The following is a 17,297-nucleotide window of genomic DNA, read 5'->3' on the forward strand; positions in this document are numbered from 1 at the left end:
CCTTGCCGAGAATCAAAGGATTCTCGGCCGGGTGATGACCCGGCGAGAGCCAATCAGAATGGTTGTTGCATTCTGATTTTCTCTCGCCGGGTACTAATTGTGTTTAATGCCTGGATTACTTATTGGTAATATTCATTACTCCTAGCCCTATTCTACCTCGTCCCAGTGTGTACGAGACAGTACTTGTGTATAAGGCACTCTGCCTCATACACAAGCACTGGGATGAGGTAGAGGTACATGGAGGTAATGCCTGACTTAGCTACCTGTAATCTTCATTACTCCTAGTCCCACTCTTCCTCATCCCAGTACTTACCTATGAGACAAGGATCCTCAACTGTAAGCTCTGGGGCAAGTAAGAGGGGCGTGGAGGTAATTCTGGGCCAAGGAGCTGATTTTGGAGGTTGGGATGGGAGGGAGAGGGGATGTGTGGGGGAGCAGGATTGTACGACAAATCATAATGGCTGTCCATGTCCAAGCTAAGCAGGCATGATATGTGGTATTAGTGGCTAGCGAGGCATTTTGGTGCAGCCAGTCTAGTCATTCCTCAGTTTGGTATGACTTTTTTTTTACTGGGCATTTCTGATAAAGCAGTCCTGCTAAGTGAATTACCTGGCTAGACTGCCATTTGGGGGCTGCCAGTCTAGCCGTTTCTTACTGAGGCATTGTATATTTTTCTGGTCATCTGTGATCAAATGATATGATATAAGTCATTTATAACGCATCTGCACACAAGTGTTTCTAGGCATGATAAGACAGGGGAGGGAAGATAGATGGAGGACAAGACAAACGATCTTACTAGGCTATGTGTCATTCAGATCGTGCAAGTGCGAGAATGAGAAGTGCAAGGGGAAAGGGAGTGGGGAAGTGCAAGGGAGAGGGGAGGGGAAAAACAGGGCAGCAATGCTTTGAGTAAGTGCAGCCAGGGCAGCGCGGCTCTGGGTAGTGCAAGGAGAACAAGGGACTGTAGGGTTACAGTTACAGCCCCTAAGTGCATGGTAGGCCCAGAGGCAGTGCAAGGGTGACTGATCAAGAAAGAGTCTGGACTCAGTGAGACTCAGAAGGTAGCCAAGCAACTAGTCGGTACAGCAGACAGGTAGGTCAGGTTGGCCAGCAGGGAAGGGAGAGAGAGAAAGCAGAGGAGAAGAGGAAAGTTTTGAGCTGCTTCCGGAACTTCAGGTGGTCCGGCTCAAGTTTGAGAGGGGCAGGGAAAATATTCCAGAGGGAGGTACCTGCAGAGGAAAAAGATCTACCCCCCTCTCTGCCTGGAGAAGCGTCTAACCCTTAGAGAGTTGTAGGTAGCTGAGCGAAGGGCTTGAGAAGGAAGATATTTTGTAAGAGAGCGTTGGATGTAGTGCGGGCAGCCCCCGAAAGCCTTGTGGACAATGCAAAGGGTCTTGAACTTGAGTCCCTTTGAGGAGAAGCAGCTGGTAGTAGGACTTCTTGGTGACGTCCGAGATGTGAGGAGAGAAAGAGAGAGTGGAGTCAAAGATGACACCAGGGTTGTTTGCCTCACAGGAAAGCGAAGGAAGAGGGCCCAAGGTGGGCGGCCAGAGTGAGAGAGGGAAAGCAGGGGCAGGAGTCCAAATGAGAAGGAGCGCCATCTTACTGACCTTAAGGCGGAGATCTTTGGAAGCACACCAATCCTAAATCGTGGATAGACAGTCGGGAATGAGCGAGAGAGGAGAGGAGTCTGAGGGGAGCCTGAAGGAAAGCGGAGTGTCATCCACATAACACTGAAAGTTAGAGGAGAATGTAGAGATCAGGTGGGACAAAGGGGCCACGTAGATGTTGAAAAACCGGAGTGAGAGAATGGAGCGGTGTGAAACGGACCAAGTTGGATCTGGGAGGGGCAGTCCAAGAAGAAGGAGGTGAGCCACTCAAGGGCCTGATCTGTGATGCCCAGGTTCTCATGGAGTGGATTAATCAGGATTGATCAGGATGGTATGGTTGACCGTGTCGAAAGCAGAGGAAAGATCAAGCAGGATGAGGACAGAAGGAATGCTGGAATCGAGGTTAGAGAGCAGATCTTCACAGGTGTTCAGGACAGCAGTTTCCATGCCTCTGGCAGCTCTGAAGCCAGACTGATGGTCATGGAGACAACCAACAGATTCCTTGTGGAGAGTAAAGAGATGGCCAGCTTTTTCAACAGTTTGCCCAGGAAAGGAGTGATGGAGATTGGGCAATAGCTTGCCGGGCAGGCAAGATCGGCAGACGGCTTCTTGAGGAGTGCGTGCATAAGGGGGTGCTTAACGGGAGAGGGGAACGTTCCAGTGGCGAAAGAGTGATTGCAGAAATCGGTCAAGGCTGGAGCGAGGGTGTCAATATGGTTCTTGATGGTTCCGCTTGAGCAGGAGAGCACCTGTTTGGATGACACTTTCATAGATCGGACTTGTCTAGAAACCTTGTCAGGTGTTGTCAGAGAGGAAGAGGAGAATGGAGGAAGAGAGGTAGAGATGGCCAAAGGGGGGCCGAGAGAGGAAGAAGGAGAGGAAGAGGAGATGGAGGACAGGATGTCCTGAGTTTTAGCGGAGAAGTGAGATGACAGAACCATACAGAGGGCATGGGAGGGAACAGGAGAGGTAAAGACCGCAACAGGATTGAACAGTTCTTTTCAGATTTTAAACAGTTTGGCTGTTTTGTAAGAGGCCACGGAGACATGGGCTTGAATGTGTGTTCTATTCTTGATGAGTGTTATTGCTTCAACTAGCATTTTGGTGAAACCAGTCTAGATATGTCTAAATGTGGCCTGGCAAGCTTTACTATATTGTTATTACATGTCGACACTGGTCTACCTTGTGCAGCCAGTGGGACATTTTTTCATTGTGGCATGGCATTTTTAATATCAAAGCATTAATGGTCCTGTGCACTGTTGGTGACTTGCATGTATTGGATTGGTGTTACCCTACAAAACAATTGCAAACACTCTTTTCTCAGAAAGTGCGCTGTATATTATATTAAAAAACATATGTATATTTTTCTCTTAGTGCAGTGTGTGGCAAATCCCTTCAGCAGCACGTTCGTGCGTATTGCGCAAGTGTGATGATCTAGGCTGGCCCAGAGTGTGGTGCGACCCTTGATTTGTTGCTGAGTTGGGGGCCCCCCTCAGCATGGCTCGCAGGGGGGCCCCCACATTTTGTGTTACGCCACTGTTTGGGGATGTTGGTTCATCACATGCAGGGGTGTGCTGGCTTATAGGGAACTCTGGAGATTTCCCATTAGGCTTCTACACCCTGGGCCTCTTTTGTATGGTATTTCCACATTTCCTCAGAGGAAAAGGGTTGGGATTGCTGAAGATGTGTGATATGGGGCCACTTCAAACATTATTTCCAGGGCCTCTTTTGGTTCCCAGTCCACCCCTGCCTCTGTCTCACCGGAGCATTGTTTTTTTTCGACCTGGGTATTGATTTGTAATTTTGTACTTTTGTTAAGTTGAGTTAAATAAAGGTAATAAACGCGGCAGCTCCTATCATGCAGTTTGGTGTTAAATAAAAGCCAGGGACTGGCCAACTGCAGCATTGGTGATATGGCGTCATCTTTTTCAGTATGTGTTCCACAGGGAACATCAAAACTATTAACCCTTGCATACCACATGACCAGGGAAATAGGGTTTGGAATGATATAGTTTGGCCATACTACTCAGTTGTTGGCCATGTTTATGTTTAAGAGGGTTCTTTTATAGGGCAGCGCTTGAGCACCCACAGCCGGACAGCTCAAGTTATCTTGTGTCAAGTATGAGTAGGTTATCCAAGCCCAGTGTTTTCTCTAAATGTTGCTAACTGTAATATCTTTTTCCTATTTTACTACAGGACTACAATTACCAGAATGCAAAGCAAAAACAACATTTGCCAAGTTTTGCTTGACCAGGGACACTGTAAAACCAAAATCCAGAGCCTTAAGAAGGCGTGGAAACCTAGCTCATCTCACATTGCCTCGCAGCACTTGTGCCTTACATTTTAATTATGCGACTAGTAAAACTACTTCTACCAGAATGCAAAGCTATCTGAGCTTGCCGTGGGGAATCTGAGAACCTGTTGAACACTAGCGATTGCAGAAAGGGAACCCAAAGGCCTTGGCATGGCTGTACATCCAATGGGATACAAGGGCTTGCCAATACAATCCTGATCTCTCCTTTTCTCTTAAGAACGTGTTGTTTGGGAAATTATTTAACTGTGGTCTGAACTTAAGTGACCGGGGTTGTTGTTTTTTCTTGTCGCATTCTGTAGAGTATTCTGATGCCCTTGTGACAGAGTACTTAAATATGGGCGCCTGTGTAAAGAACAGTAGCCATTCGTATTCCTTCAATGCCTGCTGCAGAGAGCGGTGGACACATTCGGGGTTCCCAAATTGCAGGAAGAAGTTGTTTGCAAGGACACGAGTAAATCAAAACAAAGATTTAAAGGTATCAGGTGATAATGTCCCCATACACAATGTCCCCATACATAATGTCCCCATACACAATGTCCCCATACATAATGTCCCCATACATAATGTCCCCATACACAATGTCCCCATACATAATGTCCCCATACACAATGTCCCCATACACAATGTCCCCATACATAATGTCCCCATACATAATGTCCCCATACACAATGTCCCCATACATTATGTCCCCATACACAATGTCCCCATACACAATGTCGCTGGGAAAAGCCATTGGCGACATTATATATGGTGACATTATGTATGGGGTCAGGTTGCGGGGATGTCCCCTGCTCCCATTCAAAGAAAGAAACAAGGGTTGCAGGGGTGTCCCCCGCATGTTTAATGTAATAATGTCTCTGAAAAGAACAGTGACTTTTTTGTCAGGGGACATTTTTGCGGGGACATTATTACATGGAACTGTTAGATATGCACATTAAAGAAACACACTTACAATTTACATAAAAATATATATTTATTAAATTTGCATCAGAATCACTTTAAATACCTTATATGCTTACGCTAGAACACTTCCGAATACTTTAAAATACACTTCAAACGACACTCTCACTTTTCTGTTTGTTCGCGGTTACATTTGTTGCAACATTAGAAAGGGAAAAGATAATGCTATTGTATTATCGGTAATTACGCGCACATGCAGTTCTTAGCAGTTTTACAGGTATCAGAGTATCAGGTAATAAGGTCCCCCATACATAATGTCCCCATACATAATATCGCCGGGAAAAGCCATTGGCGACATTTTATATGGTGACATTATGTATGGCGACGGGTTGTGGGAATGTCCTATGCTCCCCTTGTAAAAAACGTGGGGGTTGCACGGGTGTCCCCTGCATGTTCAATGTAATAATGTCCCCGGAAAAAAACAGCCACTTTTTTGTCAGGAGACATTTTTGTGGGGACATTATTACATGGGACAGATTTAAACCGCAGTAAAACAACTCAATAGGCTAATTAGCCTGCTGCAGACATTGTAATCTTTAACATGGATGAAGCAATCCAGCAGCTCAATAGAATAGACCCCTGCCTGATTCATGGAATTATTTGCGTGAAATACAGGGAATTTGCGCACCTTTCTGTCTGAAATTCCCTGTTTGAATTATGGGGATTTTCGGGCAGAAAGGTGCGCAAATCTGCGTTTTTCACGCAAATAATTCCATGATCAGGCAGTCAGTATCACAGCACTAAAAAGTTATGCACGGTTGAAATTACGCCCTGTATAAAAAGAAGCAAGAAAAACAGCAAGAATTGGAGGACAAAGCGCATGTATGAAGCTATTATTAAATGTAGCACTACTACCTGGGATCATATTCTACTTCTTTCTCATTCTCTTGGCCACCCGCGCCCCTCATCGCATGCTCCTTTCACAATGTGCCTATAAATGCAAAGTGCAAATAGCCTCAGTAAACGCCAAAACTGTTGGCATTGCCAATGCTTCTTTTAATTATTGGGTATATTTGTGAACTGGCATGGGCACAGAAAAAGGAATCATAAGGGGGATGTCCGAGGAAAATGGCGAAAGGTCATGCAATGATTAATAAATCAAAAGGGAGAAAGAACAATCCCGAGACTATGCTCTTTTTGCAAAGTTTGACATTTTGCACACTTTCACGAAATTGGTGCTATCAGTAGTTGTCAATTTTGGCTGTCATGTAACCTGTCCTTCATCCAGGTCCATTAGCTTGGTCAGCATATGCATTAATAAACTCAATTCTAATATGAATCCTGAACACTTGCATTTTTCCTAACAAACCCTTACCACTGAATCAAGTGCATACTGTATCCTCGGGAGGATAGCTCAGGTGCAACGCGCTCACCTTTGAGGCAAGATCATGCAGACGACTTGGAGCAACACAGGCTTGATCCCCTGGTCCGCGCTTTGAAAGCGCTGGGTACTAAGCGCGTTATAAATAAACAATTATTATTTATAATAATTATACTGCGCGGTGCAAACAGATTTGTATTTTTCTCTTATATATAAGTGCACCAAACATCAAAATTCCATTTCCTAAGAAGCAAAACTGAAATAAGAAAGCTGGAGCAAGAGCAAAAGTGGCTGCCTCCAAGGAAACCAGCAGTGTGGCTCAGTCTAGGATCAAACCAGCCCAATGATTCAGAAGAAGTCTACGACAGCAGTCACGTCTGGTTGACCTAGTGCTTCCACTAGTACCAGGCCTGGTAGTGAACACGAAAGTGCTGCTGAGTCCAAGGCATCATCTGATTTGAATCCGGGGGGGCGGAAGTAAGGGACTGTCGCTGCAGTGCTGCAGACAATCTTGGGTGGAAAGGTCTGCAGAAGAAGGCGGCGGCAATGGTGGTGAAACTGAGGATAAGTAAATGGTTGCCAAGAGGAAGCTCTGTGACAGGCCGGAGATGGTTTCCCCATTGATAACAACAGAGACCACATTGCAATCTGCACACTATGTCAGAACGGTGTGCAATGTGGGAAGCCAGACACACGTGATGATGCTGGTGGACTGTGGAGTCACTTGCAAAAGAATCATTGATGGGGATTTGATGGCTATCAGGAGACGAGTAAAGGTGGGTCAGAGGCTGGAGTGTCTCCTGCATTGACCGTGCCCATGGTCAATGAAGAAGAAAGGGATGGTGAAGGACCTGGCAGAGCACGTCCTCGAGATGTGAGCAGGGCATCAATCCCCATGCCCCTTTACTCTATAGGTGGCACAGAGATGGCAACCCTGCTCATTTGTGGTCATTGTTCGGTTTGGCAGGTATCATGGGTGACACTGGCAAAGCACTGGCGCAGATTCTTAATGAGCCAGCGGCACGACTATTTTACTAAAGCCTACAAAATAACAAAGTAACCAAACAATTGGTTGTTTTTTCAATACCATGGGAAGCTTTCCCAAATGCTGGCTGTTCAGATCCTGCCCTATTCTTTGATGGACACCGAAGGAATCCAAGAATATGTTGGAACTGTTTTTCGATATATCGGGTGCCCAGATGAACTTATTTGTCCACAGTGGCAATGCCTTATCTTCACAGAACACTTTTACAAACCATTGGATCACAAGACATTATGCCAACATCTCACCACGGCGGCTAACTTCTCCCCCAAGGCTTGTGCTTGGATTGTCTCATTTCTACAAGATAGGGCTATGAAAGTCTTTTCTGACACCGCCTCTGCCACCCCCAGTCAACTGAAATGCAGAGTCCCACAAGGCTCCTGCATTGCTTCTACCCTCTATAACTTATTCACTAGGCCACTGTTCACCCTGCTAGACGCCCTGCGCATCTCGTACACTAATTACGCTGATGACACCCAGGTGCTCATCCCCCTCTCGGGTGACTACCAGTCCGACATGAACACCCTCAACTCCATATATTCAACTATCCAATCTTGGATCGCACAGAATTGGCTCTGCCTAAACACAGAAAAAGCCGAACTGCTCCTAATTGGATCTCCTGCCACCCTGGCCAAATTGGCCAAACAGTACGTCTCCATCACCATTAACAACACCAACATCATGGTGTCTCAAACCATTAAGACACTTGGCATTTTTCTCGACTCCAATCTCAACATGGATCGACAGGTAAACGCTGTTGCCTCATCCTCAGCATACTACTCTAAATTGCTCAATGGAGCAAGACCATTCCTCTCTCAACTCAACTGCCTTACCATTGCTAGGGCAATAATTGGGTCTCGTTTGGATTATTGCAACGCTCTTTTTGTATGGACTTCCGCTAATAACATTGCCAAACTGCAACTGGTACAAAATAATGCCCTCAGGGCGGCCACCGGGATGTCCAAGTGGGACCACAGGTCGCAAGGAAGTTCATTGGCTCCCAGTAAGAGAGAGAATTGTTTATAAAACCCTTGCCCTCACACACAAATGCCTTCATGCATTAGCACCACCCTACCTGGTCCAAAGAATAATTAAGTCCAATTCTACCAGGCCCACCAGGACTGCCTACGTCAACAGGATCTCCCTGCCCAAAACCCAAAGAGTGCGTGAAGGTGGAACAAGCTTCCCCTCCCTAGAATGTTCTGCCGCCACACCTCAGGCTAATTCATTCACACCTTGTCTTCCGCAAAGCAATCAAAACCCTGCTATTCGTCTGACGCCGTATTAACATGCACCCTTCTCATGTTTTTGCTTCCTGATAACTGTTTACACATTCTGTTATTGTCTTGTAACTAAGCAACTTGGGCAGCTTTTTTGTAACCCTTAATCAAGCTCTCGTTCATCTACTTGTGACAGCGCCTCGATGCCCCTGGGCTGTAGTGCGCTAAATAAATAAATAAATAAATAAATAAAATAAAATACTGATGGAGTCCACTGTGCTCCCCCTTCATGTGACAGTGGACATTTGGCCAAGTGGACAGGCAACAGACCATATGTGTCGCTGCGCATTGGGCTTCTTTTAGGAGACTGCCACACTGCAGAAACCTTCCCAGCAAACAACTCTTACAATATTTTTCATGGGAAAGGAACACAAAGCAGTAAACATTCTGGCAATATTTAATGCCAAAGTACGCGGAGGCCTAAGACCTAAAGGACTTCCTGTTTTTGTGAGTGAGAATGGTAGCAAGAATGTGTGTGCACTGGTGAATGCCAGCTACTACTGTAGGCCTTTTCTGAGCCTTGCTTGAGCCTCATGACTGACATCACTTCCTGAAAAGGGCATAGAGTTTGCAGACGGAATGGCAATATGAAGACACTACGAAGATTGCAAATCGTGGAAGGACTTTTCCAGCACGGGCTCATTCAGGACTTGTCCATCCAATGGAATTTCATCCCGTATGAAATGACTCATCCGGCTTCTTCAGCCTGTGGAATGAGCTTCATACGCTGCAAGATATGATACCACTGTAATCAGTGGTTTATAAGCTTAAATACCAGATCATGACAACGGGCAGGACATTAGGAAAGAACTGAATTGTGAAAATCGGGGCCTGGCCAATGGTGCACACTAACTCTTATGGACGAAGGCCAGCGCCAACTCATAGTTGGTGCCTGGAGCTCATCTGTGCCATCATTTTAAAGCCATGTTACGTGCTGCAGTCTCTTCTTGAGGCACGATTCCCTTTCCCTGCTGTGGCTCTTGTGTATTTCCATCATACAAACGTGGACAGGTATATACCATTCAGCATAATATAGTACATAGGAGAGTTTAATATGGTAGACTATAATACAGCATGACATGGTAGACGTACAGTCATAGTCATAGTATAGGGAATGACCCAAAAAGACAGAATGACCGGATTTAGGCTGTACGAAAATCCTGTACAACCCAAAATTCGATCAAATATGGCATACCTGACCATTATAGCGAGCAGGGGGAACCGGGGTTGCGGGGGTGTCACACAGGGCGATACAGGTAGAAGAGAAAAAAAAGGAAAGGACCCTGCAGTGCCTGTTCCCAAGCACGTAAGTGAAGGAAACCATTGGCGCAAGGAGTCAGCATCACACAAGGAGGTGTGCCGCCAAAAAGTAAGTGGGGGGAGATAATTTGTAGGGTATGCTTGGGGACGCATTTACTTTGGGTTGTTTGACAGTAACAGTCAAGTTAGCTCCGGTCTTTTCGGCCGCAATTATTTCCGTTACGGGCAAGCAACCCAAATCCTAGTATAGTATAGTATGTTATTTTATGGTATAACAAATAGAAGAGTTTCTTATGTGGAAAGGGTATGTCCCCCACCCCACTCCAGCTTCCCGGGCAGATAACGTGCCACGTAACATATGAGACACACCATGTCTACCTCACTAAACTTTGTGCTACTGGATTTAGTATAATTTAGTGTAGTTTAGTGTGGTTATGTTATTGTGTGGTATGATAAATAGCAGAGCCTAGAGTTTTGAGTTTCTTATTTGGAAGGGGTATGCCCTGCCACCGCACTCCGGCATCCCGGGCAGGGGAAGTGGGCCATGCTATATGAGGCAAGCCATGTCCACCTCATTGAACTTTGTGCCACTGGCAGCGGCCATCTCCCAAGCAAGAAATACACACCACTTCGGGACACGCACCAGGAGAGGGCAGGAGCGGCGGGCTGGTCTCAGATGCACGTGCGCTGCGTTCTGGTTCCGACTGCATTGCGCACATGAAGCATGAATAGACACCCGCAAATGTGGTCATGAATATTTTCTTTCCTGGTAAAGGTACTTGAGGCAGTAACAAGGTTTGCAAATGTTGTTTTGCGTGTTTTATTTTCTGCTCAATATAATTTAGCAAGTCATAAACTTCATAAATGGGGTTACGCTTCTCAATTCTTCCGCAAATTTCTGTTTTTGTGAACTGCTTCGCATAATGTGTGTGAGGATTTTTAGCTTCCATAAGCATGCCATAAGCATGCCATAAGCAACATAAGACATCTGTGTATGTAACCACTATGTTTCTGCAACCGGGCAAAGTGTGCTTAACAAATGGCAAAATAAATAAATAAATAAATAAAAGATTTGACAGGAAACACCCTCCCCGCCCCACCCCCCTACCACCGCTTAAAACCTAAGAGAGGGATTATGCTCTGTACCCCTCGAGCATTTTAGCCATTTTTATAAAAATACATTTCTTCATGTTGGAATGCCTTGGATCAAAGATCCACTATGGCAAATGCATTCTCCCACCTAGTTAGTCTCTGCCCGAGACTCTGGCGCCGACGCCCTGATATCCCAAATGCATTAAGTGGCCTGGCCATTGTTCAGCGACTCCCTGCCCCGGCATTTCCGTGCACCTTCCTGTGTGTCTTTCAATATAGTTCTTCGCCTCATAGCCTTGTGGCCACGGTATATGATTGTACTAGAGTTTTGCACAGCCAGCCAGATAGCACAACCAGCTGAGCGCTTGACGCAGGGTTGAATCCTGCCGGGCCCAACTCAGCCTTTCATCCTTCCAAGGTCAATGAGTACCGCGGGGCGAGTAATGATGTCAACTGTTATTACAGCGCTTTGATGCCCTCGGGTGAGCTAGCTAGCGCTATATGAAAACTGTTATCATTACTATTAATGACTATTCAAAAGGAGCTGCTTTCTGTTCTATATTAATTGTGTTCTATTGCTGTCTTTTCTAATGTACTGATGCCTCAGCCCCCCTTCCTGGCCGGCCTGGCCACTGCCTCGGATCACCGCGCCTTCCCTTGCGCTTTAAATTGCTGGCCAGTTTTCTGAGTCTACGGCAGTCTTGGCTGCCAAGTTTGCTGTCAGTGCCCGGATGCAGTTGAAATCATCATAGGCTCAGAGGCTTGCGTTACTGCTCCACCAACCTGCACCATTTATTACTGTTTCAGAGAGGCCTATTGGCTGGTGATAACTAAACACCAGCATTCCATTTCTATGTGAAGCCAGCCATAGCGCCTGCAGTGCACCCTGTGGCCGAAAGGGGGCGCACGAGCACCGTAAGAAGGATCAGCCAAGCGCAATAGGAATTGGCAACGAGTGCATCCGTCGGGAAACTGTGTTGTGCTCGCGCACTGTTATGACAGATGGTCTTGCCAGCTTTCACATGTTGTGTAACAAATGCCTGCAAAAGATCTGAATTAATGCTGCCCTGTGTTTACGCTTTCAGGAGCCAGTTGATTGGCTGGGCGATTACAACGAGCCACTGACCGGCTTCTCCTGGAGAGGTGGGTCCGAGCGGGAGACCACTGGAATTCAAATCTGGAGCGAAGTCTTCTTAGTGGATATACCAGATGGTAAAAAGGTAGGATCCTTTCACTGCTTCCATTACCCAAGGCGCTACTTTGCTATTCCCAGCCAGAATCCCAGCATTTCTGTTCGAACCCTAACCAGACGATCAAGCAAGATGGTAATGGTATGGTATGGTAATGTTTATTTGTAAAGTGCCTATACACAAGGCAAATGTTTCAAAACGCTCAAGGAGGGAGGGAACAAGAGGAAAAAACAACCGTCATTCAGAGCTCTAGAATTTCTGAGTCTGCACAGGCAGAGTAAGTGCATATAATACAATTAACAGTGCAGATAACAGCAAATAGGTCTGACAACGATTCTGCAGTATTTCTAAGTGCATTGTGGCGCCACCATGCAGGAGGGGAGACAGGGAAGATAGACGATCTTCAAGGCATGGTACGTTCAGATTGTGCAAGTGCACCGAGGGTACAGAAGGGGGGGAGGACAAGTGCAGGGGGGATTCCAAGTGCGCCCAGTCAGTCAGAAGCTGGGGTAAGTGCTGAGAGATGCCACTCTCATGGGTCACTTGACCAAGTGCAGTAATGATGAGGCAAGTGCAGGCCCGGAGGCAAGTGCGAGAGGTGTGCCAGGTCCTGAGAGACTCTGAGGTACACCCGGCGGCCAGTCAACAAGCTGTGTGGAAAAGGAGGGAGAGAGCGATAGAGCGGAGAGAGGTTAGCAGGATAGAGGAAGAGAGAAGGAAGAGGAGAAGATGCAGTGTAATGAGTGAACCCTGGGCCATTTCTGTAGTGGCAGGAGCTGGTACGAGTCAAGTTGGGTGAAGTTGCTGGTGACAGACGCAAGGGGGCTTCTTTTCCAATATCCTGGAGTGTAAATAAAGGTTCTGCAGGTGTTATGCCTGTGTTAACACCTTTATTTACTCTCTGCTGTATTTTTCTGGTTTTTGAAGGTGGGGAAGAGCATAGAAAGGGAGTTACATTTCTGCTTCCTTTTCTCCATAGGCCTCTTTTTTACTGCAGCCTAAAACCAATTGATTCCTATGGATTCTGCTGGCTTTATACACTAATAAATAGCAGGAGAGTGCCATAGGATTCCAAAGGGAACGCCCTCTGCTATGCGTACATGGCCGGCAGCATTTACTCAATTTGCACTGTGAAGTGAAAAAGACAGGCGTACAGGTGATTGCGCCTGCTCCTACATCTACCATTCGCAGTTTGTAGTGCAAATGACAAAAAGTGCACGGTGGGGATCAGTTCTCACAGAAGTGCAAAATTGAGTGAGCTCCTCCGTGCAAATTATGAATTTCATAAAAAGAGCACCAAGTTGTAAGAGGGTTCACTTGCCAAAAGATGTGACTTTTTCTGAGCGATTGATTTTTTCACACGTCCACGCTGCCTGAAGCGCGAGTGATTTCGTGAGTAGATAAAGTCCAAACGTGTCACTTTCACACCTTTCTTGGCTTAATATTTGTGTCATTAATTCTTATCATTGATTGCATCCAATACATGTCAAAAGCAGAAACACCCGGATATAAAGACTTTGCCCCAGTTTTGAACAGACTGGGTTTTATAGGATTATTCTTGTGCCCCAAAAGACACCCGAGTCCACGGTGCCACTGTATCACCCTGTCAAAAACCAGAAAAGGTTAATGCCGGATGAATGGTTCAATATCAACTTAAACACATGTCATCTCTATCCACACTGTTCACCTATTTCAGCATCTGTGCATATAAAAAAGACAATACTTATTTGAACAAATCAAATAATTTTTAATCAAATCAATTTATTCCATATATAGGGCCTGATCACGACTTTGGCGGTAATCTTAAATCCGGCGGTAGCGCTAATACTGCCGGATTTAAGGGTCTGCCAAATCAGGACTTTGGCGGATTTCTCCCCAGCTCTTAGCTGGGGGGAAATCTGCCGAAAATTTGCGCTATTACCACCGGCAGGAAATCCGCCGGTGGTAAGAGCGCAAATTTTCCCCATTGAGCCCAATGGGGAATGGGACATTCCTGAATGGGCTCAATGGGGAATGGGGAATTACTTTACCGCCAAACTCGTGATCCGACGCTATTAGCGCCGGGGACTTCGGCGGTAGGGCTATTACTGCCGGCGGTAATACCGCCGGCGGTAACGCCCAAGTCGTGATCAGGCCCATAGTCTTTATTATTTCATTAGTAGAGAGATAGCTCTTCTCATTTGCAACTTATCCACAGAGTAGTGTATACAGGTGATGACAAGAGACTGAAACCCGAAAGGCAAATGCAAAGACATATCTAACACCAAAAGACAACGTCACTCAATAAGTAACAAACCCAATAAATGTGTTTAAAAATCGAGAAATCCTAATTGCGAGATATCCCAGCGTCGATGCATAAAAGATACATTGCGGTTAGTAAAGTTGTACCGCCTTCTTCAGGACCAGACACCCTGGTAGACATAAAAACAAACGTTACCCACTAATCTAAATACACCCTTCGCGACAGATGCCTGGATAGCAACTACAAAACTCACCTATTCTTATTGATGATTTGTACACAATATCAAATTCTATTCTTTTCTAAGTGTACATTTTACTTTTTTCCTGAACTTTCTTAGTACACTTGGCATCATACAGTACATACAAGATATCAGTAGACATAGTGCTGGCAAAACAATGAAAGGAAACTCAGGTTATCTATAAAGCCAAAAAGAACTGACTCTGAGGGGACAGCGTACAACACACCCAGTGGATCTATACAATTAGAAGGTAGTCTGTCAGAGAGGCAACAGGGGAATCTTGTGGGGATAGTGTACACAGTAGATAAGCAGAACAAAAGAAGTGATGGCTGGAAGGTTTAGAATAAATCTTAACCTCTGGCATTGCTCTGGGCAACCCCCCAGACCATCGTTCTTCGCTCGCCAAGCCATTACAAAAGTGGAAAGACCATATGCAAATCAGGCTTGGTCCCACCCCAAAAGAGGTAGTCCAGCCTGAAATGCTAGGTCACATCCCTTCTGCACGAGACCACAAGCATCCCCAGACATGTCACAAGCATCCCCAGACATGTTTCAGCCTTGTTGGGCGTCATCAGTGAGGAGTAGCTTGGGTCTCTAGGCCCAGCAGGCACGGGACCCACATCTGGGCATACCCGTCCCACTCGGGGTGACAATAGCAAAACAAAAGAGGTGATAGCTGGAAGGTTTAGAATGAATCAGAACCTCTGGCATCGCTCTGGGCAACCCTCCAGACCATCGTTCTTCGCCTGCCAAGCCATTACAAAAGGGGAAAGACCATATGCAAATCAGGCTTGTTCCCACCCCCAAAGTGGTAGTCCAGCCCGAACTGCCAGGTCACATCCCTTCTGCACGAGACCACAAGCATCCCCAGACATGTTTCAGCCTTGTTGGGGAACATCAGTGAGGAGTAGCTTGGGTCTGTAGGCCCAGCAGGCATGGGACCCACGTCTGGGCATACCTGTCCCACTCGGGGTGACAATAGCAAAACAAAAGAGGTGATGGCTGGAAGGTTTAGAATATATCTTAACCTCTGGCATTGCTCTGGGCAACCCTCCAGACCATTGTGTAGATTTTACTTTTTTCCTAAACTTTCTTAGTACACTTGGCATCATACAGTACATAAAATATATCAGTAGACATAGTGCTGGCAAAACAATAAAATTAAACTCAGGATATCTATAAAGCCAAAAGGAACTGACTCTGAGGGGCCAGAGTACAACACACCCAGTGGATCTATACAATAAAAAGTTAGTCTGTCAGAGAGGCAACGGCAATCTTGCGTGGATAGTGTACACAGTAGATAAGCTTTGCTCTGCCCCACATGTCCTTTGGGCGAGTCTTGACGGGTTGCATCACAGACCATTGCTCATCCATGTCATTAGCCCAGACGACTGAACATAGCCGTTGCGCCCTTGTCAGGACTCCAGCCCTCGTCTGCTTAGTGTACATTTAAGAAATATTTAGTGGGTTATAAAACCTCCCTCTCCTTTTGAATAATGAGGTGTGTTATACTCTAGTGATGGCTCACAAGTGCATATCAGGTGAGCCAGTCATTGAAAGATGAAGACATTGAGAACCAATCTCCCTTCCATTTTCCCTTTTAAACATCTGAAAGCAAGAAAGGAAGCAATAATGTTTGTGTGCATGGTCAGAGGGCTACTAAATACACAGACCTCCTTCACATATAGAAGGGCTCTCTTACCAGAATGATGTGATGACGCGGCTACAATGTCCTCGTAGAATTCCGCGGGGGCAGAGACCAGGTGCTCGATTTCTGCCGCATTTAAGTCAAAATGCAGTCTATTGCGTAGTGACGTCATTACATCACGTGATGGGGCGCAATAACGTCACCCCGCCATGTCAGCAACGAGGTAGCACCACTAAAAACAAGTGTGGCTCCCTTCATTTCAACACAGAAATCTAACAAGGTACTTTGCCTTTAATCAATATGCGCTCACCCCATATCCAGAATGTAGGGGTCGTCTCATATGGCCATATCTCATAACCAAGCAAATCATGGAAGACAAGGGCCATTCAAAGCATGCAGAAGATACAGAATACATCATAAGAACAAGTGGAAGGTCCAGAGTGACATGAAATCACCCAACTGCTCATTGGGACCATGAATATGTGAGACCATTCTATGGATCCAACGAGATTACTTCTGAGACAGTGCCGTTTCCACATTGCTATTTGAGCATACACTGTCCACTACCCACTACCCACCGTCTGATATCATCAGGGGAATGTCTGAGGAGCTTAAAGTGTTATACCATATGGGCTGAGGGCGCCTTGCACCTAATACAAGATCTCTGTTCGCCAACTCCGCTGTGTACTGATCTGCTGGTCTGTGCAATGTACCTTAGCTGGCAGGGGCACTCCATACAACACACCACTTTCTGTGTCTTACAGTTGTTAAACTCCAGGAGTTGCCACCGTCTGTTCCCTATCGTAAAGGCTGAGACTTTTTCAGTGACGTTACTTACTGAACGCTGTCCACACGCGTGGTGGCCCACACGTGGACGTAGGTTCCATAGAGTGTTCCTTTCGATAGTTTTTTTCAAAAGCTAAATGTACCAATTTGTCTTTTAAATTGGCTGCAAACATTGGAACTTTTTCACGTGGCAAGTTCTATTTCACAATTGGCCAGTATTTCTTAGTGATGTTTTTTAGACCCGACGTCATGGGAGAATAAGTAATGACACATGTCATCCTTGTATGATTGGTATGTTTTTCATGTCTCTCTAG

General features: G+C 45.9%; 1 protein-coding gene across 4 annotated transcripts in view; it reads left to right on the forward strand.

The window, feature by feature from the left end:
- ATL1 (atlastin GTPase 1) overlaps positions 1 to 17,297 on the forward strand; it is a 390,297-nt gene that overhangs the window by 149,349 nt on the left and 223,651 nt on the right. For all 4 annotated transcript variants that reach the window (XM_069638885.1, XM_069638884.1, XM_069638882.1 and 1 more), the window contains one exon: positions 11,965 to 12,099. In XM_069638885.1, coding sequence (XP_069494986.1) covers positions 11,965 to 12,099 — 135 coding nt within the window. The remainder of the gene's footprint in view (positions 1 to 11,964; positions 12,100 to 17,297) is intronic.

This window comes from Ambystoma mexicanum, chromosome 14 (genome assembly GCF_040938575.1).
Source record: "Ambystoma mexicanum isolate Mex_15411 chromosome 14, UKY_AmexF1_1, whole genome shotgun sequence".
Classification (NCBI taxonomy): Eukaryota; Metazoa; Chordata; class Amphibia; order Caudata; family Ambystomatidae; genus Ambystoma; species Ambystoma mexicanum.